The 27,365-nt window shown below is 42.7% G+C and overlaps 1 protein-coding gene across 1 annotated transcript in view; it reads right to left on the minus strand.

Annotated features, from left to right (window-relative positions):
• LOC126293319 (cell adhesion molecule 1-like) overlaps positions 1–27,365 on the minus strand; it is a 786,156-nt gene that overhangs the window by 15,358 nt on the left and 743,433 nt on the right. The window contains exon 5 of the mRNA XM_049986516.1: positions 8,397–8,643. Coding sequence (XP_049842473.1) covers positions 8,397–8,643 — 247 coding nt within the window. The remainder of the gene's footprint in view (positions 1–8,396; positions 8,644–27,365) is intronic.

Below are 27,365 nucleotides of genomic sequence, written 5' to 3' on the forward strand. Positions count from 1 at the left end.
CTGAAGTGTCACGTACTCAACTGGGTGCCACGCCAAATCCAACGCGAGCGAATATGACGAGGTTGAGTGAATCTGGACTTACTTCATATCGGCTGTCTGCTAAAGACCTGAACCAATGGAGTCCATACCAACAGTTACGTCTACAGATTTTGCTGTTATAAGTGGCCCAATTGCACCAAATTAAATTGAGACCTTTTATTTTTAGGCGTAGAAGCCACAAACTGACGCAAAATAAACTGTCAGTTTTTACGCTTATAATTTCGTATTTTTTGCTTAAAATGGTACAAAATTTATGAAGACATACTATTGAGAAATTATTTCGTTTATCAGTATTATGTGTTCTCTCAGAAAAGTTTTCCAGCTTGTGATCAGTTCATGCTGAATCTACCGCGTGTTCTGAAACACAAGGTTTAGAAGCCTGTGGACTTCATTCATTTGTAGTAGAAACTTCGGTTGGTACCATTGTCATATTAAATAGCTGTCTTCACAGTTCAGGCTTGTATCTGTGATTTGATGATAAAACCATTACTGATAGCTGATATGATACAGTTATAAATGTATTTCTGCTGTAATACACCATGGTAATAAGTATAATGCAAGTAATTTGAAGGAAATGAACCAAACTGCATGGGGAGCATAAGTGCACCGATCATCGACTGATGTAATCCTTATCATTTTGCCTGTCCAGACGGTATTCAGTAGTGGTATAAATAGAGGAATGCTAAAGCTAGTGCAGTTCCTTACCGTGTGTCTAACTATGTGTCTGTTGGGATAAAAACTTCTGAATGGGAGCCGACCGCTGTGGACGAATGGTTCTAGGCCCATCAGTCAGGAACCACGCTGCTGCTACGGTCGCAGGCTCGAAACCTGACTCTCGCATGGATGTGTGTGATGTCCTTCGGTTAGTTAGGTTTAAGTAGTTCTAAGTATAGGGTACTGATGACCTCAGATGTTCAGTCCCATAGTGCTTAGAGCAATTTGAAAGATTTTTTTATTTTTTTTTTTTCGTGGGGATTAGTGGTATCGGTATTTATTTGACTCATAAGGTGCTGAAGGGGATCCGTTACTGGTGTTAACATCACCAGACATCTGTGGCATCTAGACCGAGAGGAAATGCGTAACACTCAGTTCATAACTGACTTTAAAGCACGAAGAAAAGCCAACAAGACAGAGAAAGCGTCTAGATGAAGGAAAAGACGAAGCCATGTACGATAGAATTGATTATAAAATCTGAGTTGAAACTTCCTTGCAGATTAAAACTGTGTGCCGGACCGAGACTCGAACTTAGGACCTTTGCCTTTCGCAGGAAAGTGCTCTACCATCTGAGCTACCCTTGCACGACTGACGCCCGGTCCTCACAGCTTTACTTCTGCCAGTAGCTGCATAGTAGCTGAAAGATGACACTGAACTAGAATCATTAGACGAACAGGCTTATTGTCTGAATTCGAAAACATTATCTGAAATTCCTCCACTGTCTTAAAGACAAAAAATATTTACAAGTACAAGGTGATTGTAATTAACCTTTCACTAAGTGGGAGAGCCCCTTGAAAGACGAGTGATCATAGCACAAAGAAATTTTGTGCGAACATAGCCGACCGCTGTGGCTGAGAGGTTCTAGGCGCTTCAGTCCGGAACCGCTCGACTGCTACGGTCGCAGGCTCGAATGCAGCCTCGGGCATGGATGTGTGTGATGTCCGTACTTTGGTTAGGTTTAAGTAGTTGTAAGTTCTAGGGGACTGATGACCTCAGATGTAAAGTCCCATACTGCTCGTAGCCATTTGAACCATATGTGGGAACATTTCTAAGGACATGTTCAAAAGTATTATCCACGTAATCATAAGCGTATCATGTTTAGTTTCCCGTTACCAAATATTGCTCAATGTGACGACCATCTCCGTCCACGATAGCCTGCAACCGTTTCAGAATTGTTCACAGTGCTTTGCGAACAGTTGACTATGGAGTGACTAGCTGTCGTGACACAGCTCGTGCACAGCTTGAAAACCGCATATTCCGTCGACGATTCTCAGCCATGCCAACAGTAACATCTTCAACAAGTTGTGGTGCAGTTGGTCGTCAGTCTCTCCAAGGGACAATTCCCAAAAGCGCCAGTTCCTTCGAACTTCCAAACCACGTTCTTCTAACCTGGTACGAAAAGAGGGCCTGTCCGTATTCGTTTAAAGCGGCGATACTCGCAGAGAGCAACTACACAGTTTCTGTCGTTTCGCAAAAACAGATTAACGAGCAAATCCTTGCTCACTTTGCTCAGACCCATCCTGAGTGCTCCATCTGTAATGCACACTAGTGCATGTGTTCCAACCCCAATTCTGCGTTCCAGTACCGCCGCCTAACATCAAGTCAAGACACTATATTAACAACGCCAATCCCCAGCCCACACCCTGAACATCATGCCTATAAAGTTGGGTCCTCATACGGTAAATAATTATCCGTCCGCGCTGGCGCAAGTAGCGAAGGTTTAATTATAACCACCTTGTATTTTAGTAACAAGAAAGACGTATGTATATTCAAGTCCATTGAGATAAAAATGTGTGCTAAAAACAAAAGAAGTCAACATTTCATAGTGATAGCTATAAAGGTTAATGAAAACAGCAAATCCCCAAAATATTTCATTGGTGCGGCTGACCGACACGCTCAGGTTCGACGAAAGCACTGCTTAACTAACACCTAGAGCGAATGACAGGTACACCATCTATCGGAATATGAACCAAGGTCTTCGGCGCATGCACTTTAGTTGTTCGTCCAATTGCCCTCTGTCGAAAGCCAACGCAGGAATACGCGTCTGTGCTGGCGTGTGACCTTTCCGTCATTGTCATCTGAATATTTAAGTAGCTACCGAAGCGTCATACACGGTCTGATAAATAGTTCTCTTTAAGGTTGGAGCGATATGCTTATTCCAGCGGTTTACCCTATGTTCTATCAAGGTGGGAACTTCTATTTCCGTTCACAATATTCGTCGAGTTGCGAGTTTCCACCGCTTCTTTAATGAGGCTGTCGCACTACAAAGACACTAATACATTAACTTTGGTACTCTTGTTGGATAGGGGAGAAGAGACGTTTGTGGCACAACTTGACCAGAAGAAGGGATTAGTTGGTAGGACATGTTCTGAGGCATCAAGGGATCACGAATTTAGTACTGGAGGGCAGCGTGGAGGGTAAAAATCGTAGAGGGAGACCAAGAGATGACTACACTAAGTAGATTCAGAAGGATGTAGGTTCCAGTAGGTACTGGGAGATGAAGACGCTGGCACAGGATAGAGTAGCATGGAGAGCTGCATCAAACCAGTCTCAGGACTGAAGACCACAACAACAACAACAACAACTCTTGTTGTCTATATTGTGCTCCTTACTGGAAGAAAGCTAGCCGACAGCCTATTTCTCTCTCTAGTTCAGAGATGTGCGTCGTCGATAATCGACGCACCTGTCTTCCATGCTGTAGACGAGTTAGCCCTACTTACGATATCCCGAAGGTAACAGGAATTCTTATACGTACTAGAACTACCTTTTTTTGAAAAGCCTCGGTTACTTGAAGTTGTCGGAACTTGTACCTCGGACCAACCTGTTGCACCGTGGAAGACTCGCGTGTCGGTCATCAACGACACACATGTTCGGAACAAACAGAGGTATCTGCAGTGGCTGTTCATTGTCTCATTATGGAGCATATGGACTACGTCTGCTAAATATCTAAGGGCAGTAAATGAAGTACATTTGTGAAATATTTGACACACTGCGTTTTCTGTACATGATTTCGAGCATCATTTAAAGGCTCGTCAAATTTTTCTCTAACCCTTTTTTGAGTCATCAGTCTTTAGTTTGATATGGTTCACCACGAATTCAGCAGAGAAGTACTTGCAACTTTCGTCCTCAATTATTTGCTCAATGTGTTCCAATCTCCGTCTTCCTCTACGATGTTTGCCTCTTACAGCTTCCACTAGTACCATGGAAGCTATTCCCTGATGTCTTACCAGTTGTTCTATCATGTAATCCATTATTCATGTCAGTGACTGACGTACGAATTTCAACTTTCTTCTGTAGAGCCACACCTCAAACTCTTCGCCCCTTCTGTGCCGGTTACCCCTTAGTCCACGTATCACTATATAGAATTTTAGTCCCATTCTGGAAACTCAGTTATATTTCCGTCATTGCTTTGCCGATGTAAGGGTTGAGCAGTTTTGGCGGAAGACTACATCCCTGTCTTATATACTCTCTAATTCGAGCACTTCATTCTTGGTCTTTCAGTATTCTTGTTCGCTCTGAGTTCTTGTACATAATGTATATTACCTGTCTTCCTCTATACCTTACCTCAGAACATGCACACGATTTCTCCTGATCGACAGGTGTTTGAATGTGCTTCATCTTCTTGTCTTGCTTCCATCATTAACCGCAACGTTAAAACTGATTCCCTGGTGCCTTTATCTTTCGTAAGGCACTCAGATTGTCATCAAAAAGAGATTTAAATTTTCTTCGCTATTCTCCTGTTTTCATGTCAGCAACTTGGTCGTGTGAGCTGTTAAGACGAATGTGCGATAATTCTCGCACTTGCCGGTTCTTGCGGTCGGTATAAATGTATGGATAATATTTATCTGAAAGTCAGTCGGAAGGTCGCCAGATCCATACACTCTACACGTCAACTTGAATTGTCGCTTTTTTCCCACTTCTCCCAACGGTTTTATAAATTCTGATGGAATTTTAATTATTCGTTCTGCATTATTTCATCTTAAGTCATCCAAAGCTTTTTTTTTTTTTTTTTAATTCTAATACTGGACCTCCCTATCTCTCCCCTGCCGAGACCTGTTTTTCTTCCATCACGTCAGACAAGTCCCTCCCCTCACAGACCCCTTCAGTTTACTGCTTCCACCAATCCGCTCTCTCCTCTGTATTGTCGAGTACCCATTGCACTCTTTATGTTACCGCCCTCGATTTTAATTTCACCGAAGGTTGTTTCGACTTTTCTATATACTGAATCAATCCTCCCGCCAATCTTTCCTCTTTCAGTTACTTCATGTTTTTCTTACAGCCATTTGGCCTCAGTTTCCCCACATCTCCTATTTATTTCATTCCTAAAATGATTTGAACTTCACAAAACATTTTACTATTATTGCTATTACCTTTTTAATTAAACGGCACACGTCCTATCGAGACATATTACATAACTTCAATTTACTGATTTATGTTGCCATCTCAATTCTCATGACGTTAATCACTGCTGATTCTACCGACAATATTTCTTACTTCCACGCAAATCATTTGATAAAACATTTTACCGACCGTTTTTCAATTTATTTTATGTTCAGGGTTTGTTCCGAAAGCGTGTTCTTATTGAAATTTGCTTTGCTGAATCCTTCTGTTCCCGAAATGCTTTAATTTACATCTAAATTCGAAGGAAAATTTTTGACAGCTAAATATTACCACAATGCAAAGTTTTACGCACAAAATAGCTCAACTGTGAAGAGATGAACATTATTACACTTCATTTACGTAGCTAGTAGCGGCTCTTTGTGAAACATTTCAGTTTTCACATAAATCAATAATCAAGTTTTCCCTAATTACCCTGATTAGTTTCAAATAATTATTATTCGTTTTTGTGAAACTAGACGTCAGGAAATTCTGAGAAAACCTTTATTCTGTAATTTTCCACCAAATGACTAATTAAGCCATTCCACTCGAGCACTGGCATAGCTGGCGTTAACTTTTCAACAAAATGGATCATTGACAGGAACAGAATCACTTTCATAGTTACTTTCGGAATCGTTTGAGAACACTGCCACCTTATGTTTCTATACAGGCATGTCACTGAAAATGTCTTCATAACCATGAAAACTTCCTTTCACACTGTCGGCTGGCCGGGGTCTTTAACCGCGCGACCGCTACGGTCGCAGGTTCGAAACCTGCCTCGGGCATGGATGTGTGTGTGCTGTCCTTAGGTTAGTTAGGTTTAAGTAGTTGTAAGTTCTAGGCGACTGGTGGCCTCAGAAGTTTAGTCCCATAGTGCTCAGAGCCGTTTGAACCATTTTTTTTTAACATGTCATACGGATCTATATTCTCACTAGGAACATCTGAATAATCGTCGTCAAAGACCTGCAAAAGTATTTCAGATTCGTTCATTTCCTTCCGTTAAATTAAGAGGGTCATTTCTAGAAGCAATAAGAAACTGCAGACGAAAATACAGCAGTAACTATTTGAAATATCAAAATACAATCAAAAACCGCCGAATTTGACGCTTCCACGCCTGCACATCCACACTTAGATAAGAGGTTTCTAGCTTAGCTCAGCGATGTGCTCGTCGCACCAGAACATGTCAGTGAGCTGTAATGATGAAGTGTAGTGGGGATTTCACAGTTACATCCGACGTATTTCCAGAGAACCCATTTATGCAAGAAGAGGCACACACATTGCGCTTTTAACCTACACATGCTTGTCCGTTAGCCAGTTAGGCAAGCTGCCGAACGATGTCAGCCGAAGGGGCATGCTGCTTTACTCCCATCCAATCCAAGTTATGACCTACCAAAGAATGCTACAGGACTCTTCTTGCCTGCCCGTGTTCCTGCGGCGGTGCGCGACGTAGCAGTTTATTCTGTTTGCTTCCACTTTTGTGTCTCTTTACGTGAGTATCACATGGTGAGGCCCAGTACAAAATATTATATTCATTTTGGCCTATTGTAGGCCACAAAAAGGTGGATTTTACTTGTCCTTTTTTTCGGTTTCGGTATTTTTGTGGCTTACATATTTCGATATGAGCAGTTTCCTTTACACCTTTGCCCTCTTTCTAATAGTAATGGCTATTCTCAATTAGAGCCATAGTCAGTCAACACTAAAACATGTTTTCTGTCGGAAGCAGAACCATATCTGAAAGTAGAGATCGTTTGCTCTTAAAAATCTGAAGATGTCTATCACGTTGCAACGCAAACCAAAGTATGGTTTTGGAATTTTAGTTTCTGTAACCGCAAAGTGCTCCAGCCAAAAATAATCCCAGTTATAGAGATTTTAATTATTTTTATGTTTTGCGTTCGCTGAATTCATTTTAAGTTGCCGAAATAGTTCATTCTAAGTTCCCCAAATCCAGTTTGGCAAACACAAAGTTCGTTTTTAGAATTATCTTAATTTAATAAGTACATGGCTCAATGAAGAACTTTTCTTCCATACTAAGCTTTCTTCGCATGACGTTGCACAGCACCAGAATATTGGTTGTAATGTCAACTGCGCCATAATTTATTTTCTATTTCAATCAATGTAACTATAAATTTAGAAAGCCTATAAACTGCTCTATGGCTTCACGTTTTTAGCACTCATTTACATACAGTTTATCCTTTTTCGAAATATTTATGAAATGAAGAAACTGCTGGTCAAATTTAGAAAATGAAGTAACATACTCGAGGTTTCCGAATGACAACTTTTTACCCAATTCGCATTGCGACAGCCTCCCGATTTATTTGAAACTGCCTCAGAAACACACAAACACTTATGCCCTGCTGAGTTCTGTTTTATGAATCTCGTAGTGTACTCGTACAGTCCTCAATCTCCTTTAAATTTGGTATGATTATTTTATTGCTCTCACTGTTACAGAAAATGAGCTGCATCGAAGCTACCTATGGAAACATATACTTGACTAGTCACGTTGGACAGATAACCTAACCCGTTGTCAGGTCTACATCTACGTCTACATCCATACTCCGCAAGCCACCTGACGGTGTGTGGCGGAGGGTACCTTGAGTACCTCTATCGGTTCTCCCTTCTATTCCAGTCTCGTATTGTTCGTGGAAAGAAGGACTGTCGGTATGCCTCTGTGTGGGCTCTAATCTCTCTGATTTTATGCTCATGGTCTCTTCGCGAGACATACGTAGGAGGGAGCAATATACTGCTTGACTCCTCGGTGAAGATATTTTCTCGTAACTTCAACAAAGTCCTGTACTGAGCGTCTCTCCTGCAGAGTCTTCCACTGGAGTTTATCTATCATCTCCGTAACGCTTTCGCGATTACTAAATGATCCTGTAACGAATCTCGCTGCTCTTCGTTGGATCTTCTCTCTCTCTCCTATGAACCCTGCAGCAGACTGAACGCGTCGCATGAAGCTTGTCAGTTTCACAGCACCCAAACTGGCATGTTTTAACCACTGTGCTTCAGAAAGCATGTACTCTTGTGTCTCTATTGCGGCTAGTTGCGATGGAGAGAGGGGCAGGCAGGCTGGAAAGAGAATTTGTAGACCTCTGTCAGCAAGTAATCCATGAGGAAAAGCCTCAAGCAGCACAAATTTAACGTACTCCAGGTAGAGCGTTCCGTCACCGCTACCCTTCTCGCGGGGCGGGCCCTCTAGATGTCCTGCACTTACATGCGGTCCTACCTAGTTGGGAGGTGTGTATGTTTACACTATGTGTATGGCTCACCATCCAGGCTGTGTGGCGCGGTGGGTCCCATGACGGGCGCCAGCTGCGGGGTGTCCTCGGCAAGGACGAGCTCCTGCGACTTGCGGAAGAGCGTGAAGACGGTGGCCAGGCAGCGCAGCCGCAGCCGCCCCTCCACGAAGAGCGACGCCGCCGCCTCCAGCTCCAGGGCAGAGCGCGCCGTCTCCAGGCCCGTTGCGTCCGCCACCGACGTCGTCTCGATGCGCGACGCGCTCCCTCCAGGCAGCAGCTGCGCACACACACACGAACAAACATTTTTACACATTTCTTGGAACACACAGCCGAGCCCATTTCCGACGACGAGGGGCGTTGAGTGAGTAAAACAACACTTTTTTGGCCAATTTCGTGTTGTGGGACTTCATGGAATATTCCCGCTTCACCCCTATACTTTCTTGAAGTTCCGATTGGTGGTGGAACTACATGCAGCCTTCATAATGGCATTTGTAACGGAGGTGATATCGAAGCAGACAGTTCTCACTGAGGTTCCTTAGCAGAAAATCGAGTCCGTCGCTGATATTCATAGACCCTTTTAGTGTGTCTACGACAACCTGGCAGTGAACAGAAGCACGGTGAGTCGTTGTGAGAGTCGTCTGTCATCATAACAAGGTCGCGCAACCAGTCCGATCTCCCGCACTGAATCTTGCAGTGTTGGAACGTGCGGCCACTCTCTTTCGAGGTGACATACGGGATCACAGTCAAACACCTTTTTGTTCAACTGGACGTTTCTGTTGGCAGTGCTAACACGCTCTTCCACCCGTTGGGGTTCTCATAGGTTTGTGCCCGCTAGGTTCCTCGCCGGCTAACAGGAGACCATAAAGAGCAGGATGGACCACCTATGCAGAATTGCTCACGCGTTACGACGTTAATGGCTACAATTTTTTGTTGAGTACCGTGACAAGCAATGAAGCGGTCGCCAAACTTCACTGGACTGTTCTTCCTCGTCCACTGTATTGCACGGACCTGGTACCTAATAACTTTCATTTGTTTGGATCAGCGAAGGGTACAACCGGCGGGAAGCAGCACTTGGGTAATGGGGAGGCCATTGATGCAGCAAGACTCTGACGTTGACCAGTAGAGTGACACCACGCGGGCATTCAGGTCCCCCCAGTAATGTGGCGTAAGACCATCGCATTAAACGGAGATTCTCTTAAATAACAGGGTTCTGTAGCCAAAAGAATGAGTAATAACATCGCGTACTATAATATTAAACAAAACCAACCTGCGTTCAGAAGAAAATGTGTGACATTACTTATTGACTGCACCGTACATCTCCACTCCGCAGGTAACCTCCGGCTGTGTGGCGGAGGATACTTCAGGCATCTCTATCTTGCCTCCCTCCATGTTCCTTCTGAGAATAGTGTTGGGAAGAATGCAAGAAGCAATGATTGAAGTAAAAATGTTCAGCGATCGGATTAAAATTCTGGATAGAATAATATCAGTGACTAGAATCCGTGGATACCGAAATGCAACGCAAGGTAAGTACCCCAAAACATAAGGATCTATTCGTTTCGTACATAATTCAGTAACCAAAATTTCCTGGCAGATTAAAACTGTGTGCCGGACCGAGACTCGAACTCGGGACCATTGCCTTTCGCTGGCAAGTGCTCTGCCAACTGAGCTTCACATGCACAACTCATGCTCCGTCCTCACAGCTTTACTTCCGCCAGTACCTCGTCTCCTACCTTCCAAACTTTACAGAAGCTCTCCTGCGAACCATACAAGACTAGCACTCCTGAAAGAAAGAATATTGTGGATACATGGCTTAACCACAGCATAGGGTATGTTTCCAAAATGATCTGCCAGGATATTTCATATCAGCACACACTCCGCTGCAGAGTGAAAATCTCATTCTGGCAATTCAGTAACCAAATTACCGTTACTTTCATCAGCACCACGACCATGACGTGTAGCAGCACATATTGTTTCCATAACACCTCGATTTGACAATGTGTATGTTCAACTTCGAAACGGTGTCTTGTAGCACAATATACGGAAGTGAGTCACCAATTTAAATAACATTTGCAGTTCTTCATTCACGATGGATTTAATCAACTTAAATCATTGTTTCCTAAGCAGACGGGGTTCTGTGGCCCCTAAAGATGTTTCTGTTCATACATCGCAAAAATAAGTAAATAGTAAAATTTAAAATTGAAAGTAACTGCAGTAGGGGAAGATGTAGGAGGACAGTACCTAGGAATATGCTCTCTAGCCAGTGTTCCAGTCTAGTGACCCATTTAGGATCTCATGAAGCAACCTGCTCTATAGACCGCCATAATCAGTACCGGCATCTTTTATTGTTTTTGTGGATTCGAGGTATGAAGTTGTGTTTTTGTAGCATTCTTAAGTATTACGAACGCTGTATATTCAAGTATTTTGAGGATATTGTTAATTCTTCAGTCACAGTGTTTTATGATGAGTTAAATTTTCTATGTTAGATGCATAACATGTGCACTATTACGCTATACTTCGGCAGTCACGAACAATGTTGTACCTTGAAATGGAGGGTATTCTTACCATGGAACACGTGCTATATGGAAGTGAACTTCCTTTAATGTCTTTTGTATCCCTCTCTCGAAACTTGTAATCTGTGTTATCTGCCAGTAATTTGCACTTCAAAGTGTTTTAAACTTGTAACAGGTTTTTATTAATAATTAATCTGAATTCACTTTCTGATGATTGGTGTGTTGTAGTGTAGTAATGTAACTGATAAACTATTAAAAACATATCAACAAGGTATACAGGATTGCAGCACCTAAAATTTGGAACTGAATATTTGTTCCTATGAACATGACCATGTTGCAACTTGGAACAGCTATTTACATTTGGAGAAATCTTACTTTAGAACAGTAATTTCTGTTATTTCAAAAAAGAGTGCAGCACATTTAAAGTCAATGTCATAATTTAAAAAGGTAATAAGAAAATAAATTATACTTCTATTACCAGGCTGACGAGAGACCAAGTTTTCCCAGTTGCAACGCTCTTCCCTACTGCACTCCTCTGTATAATTACGCAGCTTAACGTATTCGTTCCTTTAACAAGCAGCTTTGACCAGTTCTACAATAATTTTCAGGTGTTCATAAGACGTAATCAGCTCCGCATAAAACATCTTTTACAGTATCTGAATCTTTCCACAGCAATATGCATACAGAACCTAGAAGAGATACGCTGATGTTGTATGATACGTATATCAGCCGCAACACCAATTATTCTGCATATAGACACGAACTGTCCAATATATGTGCAGCTTCTTTCACGGCAACTTGCAGAGTAGTAAAAGGTGTATACCCATCTCCACCTATGAGGGGCAGGCAAATGAAAACTGAACAACCGCCACATCGGGACCATTGAATGGTTCCATTCCAAAGTAATCATTACACGTGTTAAGACATGGATCCCACAGGAAGATCAGGCGATCTACTTCTGCTCCGTTTAAGGCGGTCGGCCACTGAGACATCTACAACCGCACCCACTCTCGTGTTTCCTCGTCCAACTGAAACTGATGTCTACGCATGTCTTTCTTCAGGTCGCCAAAGACGTGACACTCACACGGTGAAAGGTCTGGGTTGTTCGGAGGATGAAGCAGTGTTTCATAACCAATTCACTGAAGCGTAGCATTCGCCCGATTGTCAGTGTGGAGGCGGACGTTGATCAAAAGTAGACTTTGCTTTCCCCATGGTAGTAACAGGCTACACTCTCGTGCTATGCCAGAGGCGCCACGTGGCTTATAGTAATAGATTTCGCAAGGTATTTTCACCATTTGTCTGTTCATTGTTCATTTATTTTACACATTCATGATTTCGGTGTTGTAGCCATTTTCATGTGCATGCTGACTTGAAAATTAATAAATTGTACATAACACAGTGAACGGCGTAGGGACAGGAAGTTATTTCGTATTTGTGATCACTACTTACAATTCAAATATATCTGCTGAGTATTCCAACTGTCACAGCCGTCAAAATACATCTTTCTCGTCTTATAGATCAGTTATCGTAGTACAGTATACGAGTACACATCGAAGACACGTAACATGGCTGACATTTTGCAGAGTTAATAACCATTAACACGCAGTATGGCGTACTTAACAGCCAATATAATCCTGTGACCTGCATTCTGCATCCTTGTTCCTCAACTAATGTTGACAGGTGTTAAAACAGTGGCAGGAAGCGTAAAAATGCGGCACCACTGAGTGCGTTACATGGTCTTCGCATTACCACAGGTATTTCCAGGAAAAGGAAGGTCGATATTCATTTAGCTAAATGCTTAATATGTCCTTGTAATACGCGTACAGAATGTAAACAGAGCTATTTTTATTGTTTTGGAATAAAAAAAGCTTTTCCTTGCTGCGCTGTATTTTATTACTCCTCGAGGCGATCACCTTTTTCATTTTAAGGAATCAACAGTGGAATCTACAATGCTAAAGTTTTGTTTCGATTTGTGTTATTTGTAGTTCAACAACAGTTCGCGTCTCGTTTCTTATAGCTCTTCGCGTTTGTTTTGTTTGGTGTCGAAGTGAAAAAGGCGAAACGTGTCTGGGAGAAATAAAACGCAATGCTGCAAGAAAAGGTGGTTTTCATTTACAAGGCAAATACTTCCGTGCTTGCTGCGGAGGATGGCCACGCAAACCATTTTAGACTCACAAAAAAATTCTCATTTCAAAAAGGATAACACGGCTGCACTATTATGTTAGTAATAAATCACTGAAATATAACGTCACATCTGTGCAGCTACTTGCACGTCCCTCGTCAAAAGGCAGGACTGACACAAAAGTCAGAAACTAGAAGATTATGACACAGAACTGCTCAGTGACATTCTCTACACATTTCTAAAATTCGACATTGTACCTGTTCGGTGCAGGGACCGAGTGGGCAACGGGAGGTGGTAACAAGGGGATGTAGTAATAGACATTGCAGTAAGCATGGTGTAACAGTCAAGTTTAGACATGAACTGTCTTGCGTGCAGAATACAAAAAGAGGTTTGTAATGAATTGAATACCCCTAGCTGCATACAGGCGTTGATATAAGCGCACGGGGACAGATGAAAATGTACCCCGACCGGGACTCGAACCCGGGACCTCCTGCTTACACGACCGGCGCTCCATCTCATTTTTGTTCTCCATTGTTCGTTGAATTTGTTCGTGGTGGATGTCCGATGACACCCGTTCGGGTTGTTCGTTGATCTATTCACTCAGTTTTCGTTTTTATTACAGAGGGTAGCTATCCCTCTGACCAAACACACTGAGCTACTATGCCGGCAAATCTGCTCTGTATCGTTCCTGTTTAAGTATATGTACCGGCGAAGCGAGTACATCCATCTGAGCCACCGAGGACACAGAGGATAGTGCGACTGCAGGGACTTATCTCTGGAACTTTCTCAACTTATTATCTCGCACTATTTCCATAGTGCCCCTGCCCATTACACTCATTATTTGCGGCTTCTTACGAATTCCCGTACGAGTTCGGGCACTGTTAGTGCATCCGCACAGAAGAAGATGGTCAAATGGCCGATGAGCATGAAATATATTTGTATGAGGATGGTATCCTCTTTCTCGTAAATGTCGGAAAGAACAGATACCATCTTCATACTTCATATATAAAAGACGTTTGTCTAGGGAGACAATAGGTCACTTAAAACACGAAGGAAGGGAGCTTATCTGTGACAGTAAATGAAAGAAAAATTTTCATTGTCATGTCATGTGAACCAGTCATTGATACGACGAAAGAAGAGTTGTTGCTACGTCACACGGAAGGAAGGTCGTGTGATTGGTGTGTTTACAAACTATGAAGTCAATTACTTGTTGTGCGATGATGGGAGAAGGGACAGGTGAAACCAGTGCTGACATACAACATATTCCTTTCGAATAACCTGAAGGGGACCACGGGGCTTAACGTCCCTGTTTGTTAGTGATGGTAGAAATATTCCTGTGTGCATAATGTCATCTCACCTGTCACCATAAGACGCTAAATTCAGCACTGATGATCTCTTTGGTTGCGTGCTGACCTACAACCCTCTGATCACGCCTAGGAAACGTTATTGTGTTACTGTACTCCTTCCACATGTGCATCTTTTTAGGAGTACATTCGGCCCTAGCTACATTTTTATGGATGCCAATCGCAATGAGCAGGTGGAGCTTCTGGAACGGGACGATATCAGCGACTGGACTTGTCTGCCCCTTCCGTCGATTTAAAAAATCCCATTTGGAAGACGTATTGTGACACGATGAAATGACATTGGAAACGATATGCTGGCTTGCAGATGTTCGAGTCCTGTTCACCCCTAACATTCACTTTCTTTCCGTTGAAGCATCAAATTATATCCGGTTTACACCTCCACAATGCGGTATCCTATGCATTTCTTTCTTTTGCTGTTACCACCTTTATTTAAAAATTTAGACATAATATGAACTACTTCAGACGTAAACGACAACTATGTTTCGTTCGTGACACAAGTAAAGCCAACAGAAAAGAATAGTTGATACAGATGATCGTTTGTGTACTTTAAGATACAAAAAACCTAACAGGAAAGCTATTCTGGATGGCACGTTATGTTACGCACAGTGATTATAGTCTGTAAGTTTGACATCCAAACATTTAGTCATAGAGCCGGTACACAGAGAGTGAGCCACAATTACTTTAGATGTTGAAAGCGATACTTTGCCTTTGCTGGATCCTATTTCGCCGGAAGCAACGCAACACAACTGCATCCACCATCGCCGAAGCGGCATGCACGCGAGCTATTAGATCTGTGCATCCATGGGTGAAGTATTATAAACTTTTTCCCTTAAGAGTTCTCAGTAATAAAAATCTACTGGATTCACGTTCGGGAACAGTAGAGACCAGAAGAGTGGACCTCCGCAACTAATCCATTTCCCTGGAAACGATTCATTTGAATACTTACGCATATTTATTCCAAACTGTGTCGGTATGTCGCCGAAAGCCACATGGAACGTTGTATAATCCGTAGGGCAAAGTACTGAGAAGAAACGGGCAGTACAGGGGTTCATTCGACTTGTCCGGCAAAAGGTAAACACCCAAAAGCACTCCTCTCATGACTGCACCTCACCGTTTTATGCCAAAGTGTGACAGCCTGATTCACCGGTGACGTGTGGGTTGTGTTCCGATCAATAATGGTTCAACATAGCTTGACGAGTGAAGCTACATTCGCTAGTCCATATCACGTTATTAATAAAATTTTCGTTATCTTTCACTTGGTGCAAAAGCCATTCGCAAAACTGTACGCATCGAATGCGGTCTCATAAACCTGGTAATGAGTTAATGTGTATTGATATGGATGCAACTCTTCATCGTGTAACACTTCAACAACCAGTCTTTAAGATATCTGCAACTGCCCTGTAATATCCTGGTTATTTCTCCGCTGTGATTGGCGAGCTGTTTCATGAATCTCATCCTTTGTTTGTGGAGTACGTCCAGTCCTTAACATTCTTACCGGGTTTGTGCCTTTTAGGGAACCGTGCAGGCTGCAAGAGCAGCAACAACAGCTTTGTTAACGAGTGCACCCAGCACCAAAGCATATCAACGTTTTCGTAGTTTGTGCACTCCATCAGGAAGCTGCCCTACATGAACTTCTCAAGACCACTTATTGTTGTTCACTGTGCAGTTAGTAGTTACATGCAAGGAATTTAACGGCTCCCAGTGTCGTGTCATAGCCTAATTTAATGTGACAAAGCGATATCCTGCTTATAAACGACAAGAAGAAGGAAACGGACATCTAAAAAGAGAAAAGGAACCTGATGAGGGTTAGAACCGTAGCTCCATGATGGACGTGGGTTTGATGCGCCAGCACTCTAGTCAGTAAGCTACGACGGCTGCTATGGTAATACGGAGTGATAAATATCTGGGGCGACGCAAAGAAAGTCAAACACCAAACGTAGTGTGCACTTTGAAATCAACTCTTTCCAAACGTAGTATCCACTTTGAAATCAACTTTTTCCGCACTTCGCGGGTGGAATCGCTTCAAAACAAACGCGCCTAAAACATGATACTGCTTCCCAGTTCACATGAGGACTGTCCAGTATCGTATAATGCGCATTATAATTCAATTTAGCCATAAAAAAGAATTATTATTCCCACGAGGCAGTGGAAAGTGATTTACATTTCAATGGGGCCGTGACTGCTGTTTTCATTTATATGTTAAAAATAACACTCGAGAAATAACCGCGATGGCGCCGCCGGTGTGCGGAGCTGTAATTATTTTTATAATTGGGCAAGCAAGCTTGGCCACCCTTCGTCATGGTTTGCGAGGCCACGTCGTGGCCTTCCCCCACACCCACTATTCATCACCAAGCAGTTGCACCTCCTTCTTTTCCAAGACGCGGTCCTCCGTCGCCGGCGCCGCAGACGGACCACTGCTTTCAGGGCTAAGGCGTTCCTTTCTTCCGGCACCGGGAAAAAGAAACACAGGACACAACTTCAGGCGAATGCATTCGACGCTCCGCATCCGCAGAGATGTACCCTAGAACTGGAGCAGTGCGCAAGAAATTATGCTAGAGTGCACCTCCGATTATTTCTCGAGAAGTGTGGCTCCGTGAATATAGGTTTCAACTCGAGTGCTGACCTAGAACTAGAAATCGTAAGCAACGAAGCTTCTCTTCGTGTGTAAAACTGTGAGTGTTATGTATTCTCCCTGAGGTGGCTTATGTGATGGACCGCAGATGTATTTCAGAGAGGCACCAAAGGAGAAATGAAAACTGAGTTTACAAATTGCTGTTACTTGTATTACCCGTACAGGGGAGGTCAGAAACTTATAAAAATGTATGAAATGGAGTTAGTCCACTGTCGACGGCACTGAAGTTTCCTGTAGTCCACACACATCTACGTCTACTTCCATACTCTACAAAGCACTGTGAAGAGCGTGGTAGAGGGTGCTTCCCACTGTAATAGTTTTCAGTTTTTCGCCCCCTCTCCATTCAAGGATGGGAAACGTGAAAAATGATTGATTAAATACCGCTGTGGATGCTGTAATTCATCTAAACTTTGCTTCACGATCTCTATGTGAGCGATAAATGGGCGGTTGTTGTATATTCCTAGACTGATCATGTAAAGCTGGTTCTTGAAACTTTGCAAGTAAGCTTTCTCGGATAGTTTGAGTGTCTGCCTCTTCGCAACCTATATCCAATAATTCTAGCTATTGTTTGCAGTTTTCCACAAATTCCGTAAATCACTCCAAGTGAAAGCACGCAGTTTAGTTTGAATAGGCCGGTACTTTCTATATCAATTACTAAGACGCTGTCCTTCCCCAGGTATCAGAGTGGTCAGCGCGACGGAATGTTAATCCTAAGGGCCCGGGTCCGATTCCCGGCTGTGTCGGATATTTTCTCCGCTCAGGGACTGAGGGTTGTGTTGCCCTAATCACCATCATTTCATCCCCGTCGACGCGCAAGTCGCCGAAGTGGCGTCAAATCGGAAGACTTGCAGCAGGCGAACTGTCTAACCGACGGGAGGCCCTAGTCACACGACGAGGACGATGTGGGAGATGTTGGAATGGATGAAGCACTAGACTCACATTCGGCAGAAGGGTGGCTTCAACCTCCATCCGGCCATTCAGATTTAAAATTTAGAACGTTACCAAGGTATTTTTAATAAGAGAGATTTATTTCCTCATTTTTTACTAACAAAGTAATCTAATTAGTAATACAATGAATATTTGTTCGGAACTACGATGTGTAGTTGCGATTATTGATTTTGTTGTAAAGATCAGTATTGAAAACAGGATGTAACGAAATTCCAGGGACTTCAGTAACTTACGGTTAAGAGCTCAAAATGGAAATGGTTGTTATGTTTCCGAATCACAACAAGTACTTTGCACTGTTATTTGCGCACGAAACGGGCAACAGTAGGAGTGAATCAGCACCTAATTTCTGTTTATGGTGAAAATTACGTTAACAGATAAAAAACCGGAGTACGTTAGTGTGGTGTGTGAGGGTGAAGAAAAAGTAAATGCTGTTCGCAATCACCGAAGAAAAATGCCTAGAATGAGCCGCTAATGGATGTGGAGTTCCTGTCAAGCCTGCTTATTTCACTGGAAATGGAAATGAGCGCTTGGCGTCATTGGCCGGGAGGCCCCCTACGGGGCAGGTCCGGCCGCCTTGGGGCAGGTCTTAATTGCATTCGCCCGGCGGTAGTGGCCGAGCTGTTATAGGAGCTACAATCTGGAACTGAGCAACCGCCTCGATCATGGATGTGTGCATCCTGGGCACCTGTTAAATTCACACTGTTCCATTATCTTCAGTTTATAGCGACAACAAGAGCCGCAGGCACATTTTACCGGTAGTGGCGTTGCGTTGGTTCAGATGCTAATCATTTCTGCAGAACATACTAATGGGTAAGTCCTGTGAATATGAGCCTCCTACCTGTTGTCGTTCAATGTGTTATGTTTTTTTTCTGAACATGATAGCATAAAGTTAAAATGTGAAAATAAAATAAAAGAGATGTTACTGACAAATAAAATCGCTTAACCGCTCACCTCCACCTTCTCATGGAACAAACGCTCCGTGTCAAAAGAGTGAAGAAGCGGAATCTAGAAAAATGCTTTCACAACCGATCATCAGAAGTTGCTAGTATGATTATAATGGCTCTGAGCACTATGGGTCATAAGTAACCTAGAACTTCTTAAACAGAACTAATATAAGGACATCACACACATCGATGCCCGAAGCAAGTTTCGAACCTGCGACCGCAGCGGTCGCGTGGTTCCAGACTGTAGCGGCTAGAACCGCTCGCCACTGCAGTTTCTAGAAAGATGCAATAAATACGAGAAGGAAAAAAACACACGTTTTTTGAATTTACATGAATTCCATAAAAACGATTTCTCAGTTCCGTCGGTTCAGGAATCCCGTCCGATCGACAATACTAACAGAAAAAACCATGAAATAGTAAATAAATAAGATCCGTGAGTTTTGAGAGCATTAGCGACCCATAGCGCAGGCGCGGTGTGATACAGGAATGTGGCTGGTTAACTGTTTAAACAAGAAAGGCGTGAAATGACAGCAGAAAGGAGACGGTACCATCACATTGTTAGGAAGGAAGAGAACCTGAGCAGCTAAAAGTATGGAGTAAAAGAAACTGTGTACTACGAAAGGAGGAAGTTACGGAAATGTGGTAATCTAAAAATATTGAGCCGAGGGATAAGGACTCGTTAAACCTGTAATATCGAGAAACTCTTTCAAACTGAGAAGCAGTGTTACTACAAATCAGAAAACAGAAAATGATGGCAGGAATAAACTACATGAGTGCTCAGCAATTCGCACTTAAGTCCCTGGAAGAACAGATATTCAAAAAAAAATTATAGGAAGAGAAAGTATTAAAATACAAGGAACTCATATTATCACATCGTACTCAGAAGAACGTAACGAGTGAATACTGAAAAGAAGAAAAAAACATTCACGATAGCATAGTCCCACGCGGTTATTGCAGCAATCGTGACTGCAGAAAGTTTTAGACTTTGTGATAAAGCCTAAACCTGTTGCTCAGAGCGAGAGACTTTACTCCATTCTCAAGGGTCAAAACCTCTATTTCATTAACTTATCCGTGAGTGTAGGTCACGACTGACGTTACTAACCCAGTTCTTTAGTATTACTGTTGGGATTAGAAATTATATACGATTCCCTTCGCTCTTAGACGTGATCTATGGTCGTTTTATTCCACGCGGACCCAGCTCTTGGGTGGTACTCCTCGAATAACCGTCTACCATTATTTCAGGTTTCTCGTTAATTGATTTTTACCCCGAAAGCATTTAAGTTTGATATACTCTACAAGTCAGTTCCCATCTGTTCGTTTACTCTTTTTCTAATGCCTTTACCGACTTGAGTACATTAGCTGAATATGTTCTTCCATCAGTGACATTGTTGTTTATACAAGCCTTGCTTTTCATGAATATTACAGGAGAAGTAAGTTACAACTCGCCTTCAGAGAACCCTTGAATGTGTTGAGAGTGACTAATATTACTGACACTTCCTATCACCAGGTGTTATTCCACGAGAGGTCTACATCTCCTTTGCAAGTATGCTCTCTTAAGGGGGAAGCTATAGATTTTCATATCGCGTTAGTAAGAATTATGCTGAGAATGATCAGACCATAGGCGAAAAAGTCTATTTTTTTGCGAAAATGATAGATTTTCGATGTGAAGAATGCATGCTTACAGAAAAATGTAATAATTACGAAAAAATTGCGTCTTATGGAACTTTAAGATACATAGCGGTTGTAGATGACACGCCCCCCTCCACTTTCTGCTGCTCTTTACACTGATGCGTATAATTTCCAAACTAAAAGAAATACGCTTCAGAGCTCACTTCTGCTGTATTCTATAAAGCTTAAAAATGACAACTTCCGTAATGTTTTTTATGGTGGTTTCGTTTATTTGTTGTTAAAGTTATTGGAGTGAGGCAAGGAAGATAGTGATTTTGTATTCTTTCGTCACCAATGGGTCGATAAAAATTATCTGGGAAGAGAAAGTACAAGGGAAACCGTTATACTTGGAAATACCACTGAGAATCACCTAAAGGAGTTTAATTGAGGTGAAAACAGGAATGACTCCACAACGTTAGACGATGGTGCGCCCAACATCGTAATGTGTTCATCAGCCGAAAATACAACTGAAATTCCAGAAAGTAGCTCTAAGAAGAAATTGCACATCGAGGTGCAGTTTATGCCAAGCTATACCATTTAAAGTGAAGCATTGCTTGACTAGACGTTTATTAATAAATATAAAGATATCAAATGTCAGATGAAAATTATGGTTTCGTAAATGCAAGGGGATGGGGCTAGACATTGAAGATGGAGTTTATTTACAACACCCACTATATGTGAGCAAGTAGCTATTGTATAGGACGGGGAGGATGTGAATGATATACGTAACCAATTATCAAAGGAATACTGAAACTGGGGTCTGAAGATTAATTACCAGAAAACAGAATACCTCATTAATGATCCAGATGACTTATACATAGAGGGAAAGAAAATTAAGAAGGTCAATACATTCTGTTATCTGGGGTCCACTTTAGAGATGGAGGGGAAATCAGAGGTACAAATTAATAAAAGGATTAGCACTAGAAGGAAAGTCATCATGTTATCGACTCAATTCTGTGGAGCAAAAATGTAATAAACCGAACCAAAAACGGAGTACATCCACAAAGTTCAAAGAGGAGCAGCACGTTTTGTATTATCGCGAAATATGGGAGAGAGTGTCACTGAAATGATACAGGATTTGGGCTGGACATCATTAAAAGAAAGGCGTTCCTCGTTGCGACGGAATCTTCTCACGAACTTAAAATCACCAACTTTCTTCTCTGGATGCGAAAATATTTTCTTGACACCGACCTAAATAGGGAGAAACGATCACCACAAAAAATAAGGAAAATCAAAGCTTGTACGGAGAGATATAAGTGTTACTTCTTCCCGCACTCCATACGAGATTGTAATACTAGATAATATTGAAGGTGGTTCGATGGACTCTGTGCCAGGCACTTAAATGTGATTTGGAGTATCCGTGTGGATGTAGATGAGAAAAATAAGTTACATATCGATTATATCTAATTGGTCTGGAGTCATGAATTTTTAGAAGTAGGGTTTCACTGTGCATAAGCCCCAAAACTTTGAATTTCTAATTATAACACTCGGTAAAAGATTCTTGGTGTTTTGTTACCTAACTATGTGTCTGTCCGTAATTATGTTAAGCCTTTTTTTCTCACGAAAGGGTGATGTATTAAGTCGAATTTTACTCCACATATTAAGGTCTACAGTTCCTTGGCGATTTGAAAAAGTGAAACTCCTAAGTCAATGCATTCGAAAGATATGGGAATTTACGTCACATAATATGATGTTTCCAAACTCATTCGTCAATACTTACAGCATACTGCCGTTGACCCAGAGTCAAGAAATTTGGAAAAAAGCAACGTTTCACTTTAAAAATAGAGGGAAAAAATACAACGACTGTAAATTTACAACTACGTCACAGTGATTTTTTCTCATTTCGTGTATGATACTCTGTCTGATCGTCCGTCTGTTAAGACCCTACCTCAGGAATGGGTAGGCTTATGAAGTTGAAATTTATGCCACATACTAAGGTCCATGGTCCCTCTCGCCATAATAATAAACATTAGCGTCTAAGTTGATGTAATCAATAGACACGTCCCTGTGTGTCACATATTTTGATACTCGCAAACTCACTCATCAAAACTTATAAGTTATTTATCATTGGTTTCGAATCATGAAACTTGGCAGGCAGCAAGGACTCACTGTAAGAGTAAAGCAAAAAAAATCCAAAATTATTAATTGTAATTGTATTACACAAAAATAAATTTTCTTTAGTCATTTGTTATCCTACTTCAAACTTAATTACAATATTCTCGAGTCTTGTAATCCAGGACACTGAATTCTTCCAGTATAAATTACAATCAAGCATCGTCGAGATTCTAAATTTCCGGAATCTATGGATTATCTACATAAATAGCTAAATTTGTACGAAACAACCAGAACACGAATCCTACCCACACCTGGCCATTTCTTTTCTTTTTTAAAGTAAAACATGCTATGTCGTAGGCTGTGATACTCTTTATTAATTGTGCGATCTGTCGGTGTCACGTTTTACTTCTTTTACAAACACATGTAGATTACCATCATATGATTCGTCACAATGTTAGCCATATGTGCTTGAAAATCACATGAACGTCGAAATCAGTCGATCGCACAATTAATGAAGAATATTACAGCCTACCACGAACCACGTCCTTTTTACAAAATGTCTGAAGACCTTGCTACCCCGAAAAAACCAAACTGTAGTTTCGTTCATGAATGATTCACATGCTGCGTCACTTTATGAAGATTTATGTCTAGTGACTGGTATGAAAGTATATAGGTTCCCACTGCGTCCAACACTCATTCTATGGGTGACGAATAAAGTGGAAGGGAAGGCCAGTCAAGGAGCCATACTTTCATCAGGGCATTTGTGGAGTGTTCTGCAGTGTTGGGCCTCGCCTTATCTTGCTTTGTTTACACGGTTTGTCCCGTAAAATGAAATTGAGGAGCACATTTCCATCGGTCATGACGCGAGTAAGCACAAGAACTCAGCAAAAAAACTTAGTAACAGATAAAATAAAATACACGGACCTTACACACAAGACATTCATCTGAGGAAAGCACAGTAATCAGCTTAATTTTTGCGCCATGAGCTCTCCGACAGATCAGAAAGAGTGAGCCACGAGGAAATTCTTCAGTTCCTGCTTCAAGTGCTAGAATTAATGCGAAGATTGCTTGACTTTTGTTGTAGCTTACTGAAAATTGATGCAGCTGAATACCGCACAATAGTCAAGAAGATGCAATCCAAATGCAGTTTTAGATTTCTGACTATTGTTAACTGAGTGAAAGCTCTTCATTCTTGGGAGTAGCCTCGTATTGTTAACAACAAGCGGCGGTAGAGTAAATTTATATCGAAGGGCCAATGTCAGAGTTAGCAGTCTCCTGTAGAAGAATCTACAAGAAGTTCACCAAAGAAGAGCCTTACAAAATGTTTATAAGACCATTTCTAGAGAATTTCTTATTAGTGTGGGATCCTTAACAGATTTCATTAACATAAGAAAAAAGGGAGTGAGACAGAGAGAGAGAGAGGGGGGGGGGGGGGGGAGGTGGGAGATCCAACACAGAGTGGCGCCTTTCGTGACGGGATTGAAAGAAGTAAGGCCGAGAGTGTTAAGGAGATATTTAGCAAACTGCTCTGGCCGACGCTACGAGAGATTCCTTCATGAATCTCTTTTATATATCAGGTATATTCGGGTAAAATATTAGTTCCTCACACATATGTATCAATGACAAAAGCAGAGAGAGAGTAAAAACGTATGGCACTGGTGGTTGGTACGAGTGAAGGGGTAGGTTTAGTCCCCTGGTTGGAAAGGGTTTTCTTCTGCCCAGTGACCGCTTTCCTTGCAGATATGTGAGAGTTGTGTCTTAATTGAATGTGTAGTACGCACCGGGTGGTTACAGCGAAACAGCGCTGTTGACAGAGGCCCACCGTAAGCTGGAATTATTCTGTGGCAGCGGAACTTGGTACGCATTCTAATGTGTTAAAGGGGAAACGATTCTCAATCGAAAACACGTTAGTTCCAATTTTGGCCATCAGCTAAGAATCTGGCGCTGTGAGTGCGGCAAAGAATTATGAAAATGCTCCTATATATTATGTATTAGGTACTGAACATGCGCAGAAAAGATCAGACAAATGATAAATACATAATTTTGCTTCTATTTTTAACTGACGCTTATAGATTTTGCTCAGTATGTGCTCTGGAACGTCTATGATTTGCTGTACATGGGCAGACTTGCACCTGGTGGCAAAAACTGAAACTAATTTTTCTTCTGTGTTGATCGGTTTCGCATTCGCGATTTAGAATATCTACCACGTTTCGATGCCAAACGGTAACTACAGTCCACACTAGACGTCTGCGAGTAGCTGCAATTCAATTATAACCACATGGTTAGGGAGTTTAATGGGCGCCTGTTAAGATTGCGTTGATCTAAGGATGATGATGATGGTAAAGACGGGACTGAGCGGAGTCTGGTGTCGGTAAATATTCCGCTAATCTCGAGTGACATTGAGAGCTAAATGTCGTGATTCGACAGATTAATCAACATCAATAGTGTAACCTGCCCTCACTTCGTATGACCGTACGGCGAGACTTGGAATTTAAGCCAGTGACATTGACGCCAAGTCAGTTGAACATGAGATTTGCTCCACCACCTCTCCTCCCCTTGCCGCGTGAAAATTTCATCCGATTCGAAGAGGTCTACTTCCGAGTCGAGGCCACGAAATAGATGTGTATTAGCGGCCTCAGCTACGGAATCGGGGTAAAATGGGAGAATTTTGAGCTCACACGGACGTACTTCATGTGCATCAAACTGGGAAGTAAGGAAATGACAGGACGACTGAAATACCCTCCACCATCCACCGTTAGATGGCTTGCGGTGTATACCTACGATTGTAGATGTGGATAAGTAACGTAAGAAATGAGTAGTGTGAGATGTGTGAATGGGCACCACTTGTTACAATGCGGCACTAAAATTGTGGGAAAACCGGACTCGGGTGCTTACGTTTTACGGGAAACAAGGCTCGGAAAGTCACTGACCGAGCGGTCGCTATAGCCCACCAGTACACGACCAGCCCGCCAGCCACCCACAAGCTCCGCATTTTACGCCAGACCGGCCTCCGGCTCCAGGGGGCTGTGCGTCGATGTGATCTGCACATGGCACACAGCCGGGCCCGTCGGCCGCAAACCGCGCCGCCGCTGCCGGCCGGCCGGCCGTTCCGCGTGTGAATGCGTAAACGGCGCGTGAAGCTGCGGCCCGCATCCTCCACCAATCAGCAGCCGGCCGCCGCCGCCGCCTCCCCCGCCCGCCGTCCATATTAACTGCTCGCCGACAGGCGTTCATCAACCGCGCGGCGACCCCCGGTCAGACCGCGTAATGGCCGCCCAGCCGGCGTGTCGATTGGCGGCCGCTTTGACTGAACGTCCGTGTTGTTCCACTCACACGCCCCCGCTGTACGAGCCTGTCACGCTCTCTGGCGTGGGACCAGACACACACTGGCGCTGCTCTTTTTTTTCGCTTTTATTCAGCTTTCTCTCGCCCTCTGATGTGTATACCGTCTGTCAGATTGTCGTCACAGTTTGTAAACTTAACTTACGAGGGGTTGCTCTACTGCAGGGTGTCACAGAAGTCGTTTTGTAGTCCGTTAATTTAATTTTTTTCCTTTTTTTCTGTCTGTGAAGGATGTTTTGGAGATACATCATAGAGAGATTAAGTCCTGATTCGCCGAATGTAGACATATTTGAGTTACTATATGGATCTTCGGTTCGCGATGGTGGTGTCACCTCTAAGCCTTTGCGGAAGCTGTTTCCGTGTTGACAGAGAAGGAGTATATGATGAGCCACAGAGTAACGCGGTTCAGCAAGCACATGTAACGTGGCCCTGGGTTAGCCGAGGGAGCTACAGGAGATGTACAGCCCAGCCGCTTGTGGCAGAGCGGTTGTAGGCGCATCAGTCCGGAACCGCGCTGCTGTTACAGTCGCAGGTTCGAATCCTGCTTCGGGCATCGATGTGTGTGATGTCCTTAGGTTAGTTAGGTTTAAGTAGTTCTAAGTCTTGGGGACTGATGACCTCAGATGTTAAGTCCCATAGTGCTTAGAGCCATTTGAACAATTTGAGACGTACAGTACTGCAGTTGTGTTCGGCCCTGCGAATGGTCCCGGAAGTTGCTGTCACTGGTACCACAGCCGGCATTGCAGCCCATTATTGACGGAAGAGGAATTAACTATGACACCGTGTAATGCAGCAACTACCTTACGTAGGAATTTATAAATGAACTCTCCTTTATTTTTCTTTTTACTTACTTGTTGGGGACAACGCAACACAAAGGCTCTGAGCGGAGATAAATCTCCTTCTCACCCGGGAATCGAACCCGCGCCGTTAGGTGAGACATTCCGTCGCGCTGACCACTCAGCTACCAGGGGCGGGCTTTACTTACATGGTATAACAATGGTAATAACTGAAGGTTTCACCAACACTTAAAGTGAAGAACTTCATCCCACCCATAAAGCTATGTGTAATAAACTATTCTGTGCTCCAATTAAAGTAAGTTCACTGCAATCAAAGTCCTCAATTATTTACTGGATGTATTCCAATGTCTGTCTTCCTCTACAGTTTTTACCTTCTACAGCTCCCCATAGTACCATGGAAGTCATTCCCTCATGTCTTAGCAGAAGTCCTACCATCTTGTCTCTTCCTCTTGTCAGTGTTTTCAATATACCTTTCCATAACGATTCTGCGAAGAACCTTATCAGCCAACCTACTTTATAAAAATCGCCTGTTCTCTTCCCTTTCGGTTTTCTCTCAGTTCATGTTTCACTGCAATACAGTGCTATCCTGCAAACGAACATTCTCAGAAATTTCTTCC

Source organism: Schistocerca gregaria, chromosome 1, assembly GCF_023897955.1.
Source record: "Schistocerca gregaria isolate iqSchGreg1 chromosome 1, iqSchGreg1.2, whole genome shotgun sequence".
Classification (NCBI taxonomy): Eukaryota; Metazoa; Arthropoda; class Insecta; order Orthoptera; family Acrididae; genus Schistocerca; species Schistocerca gregaria.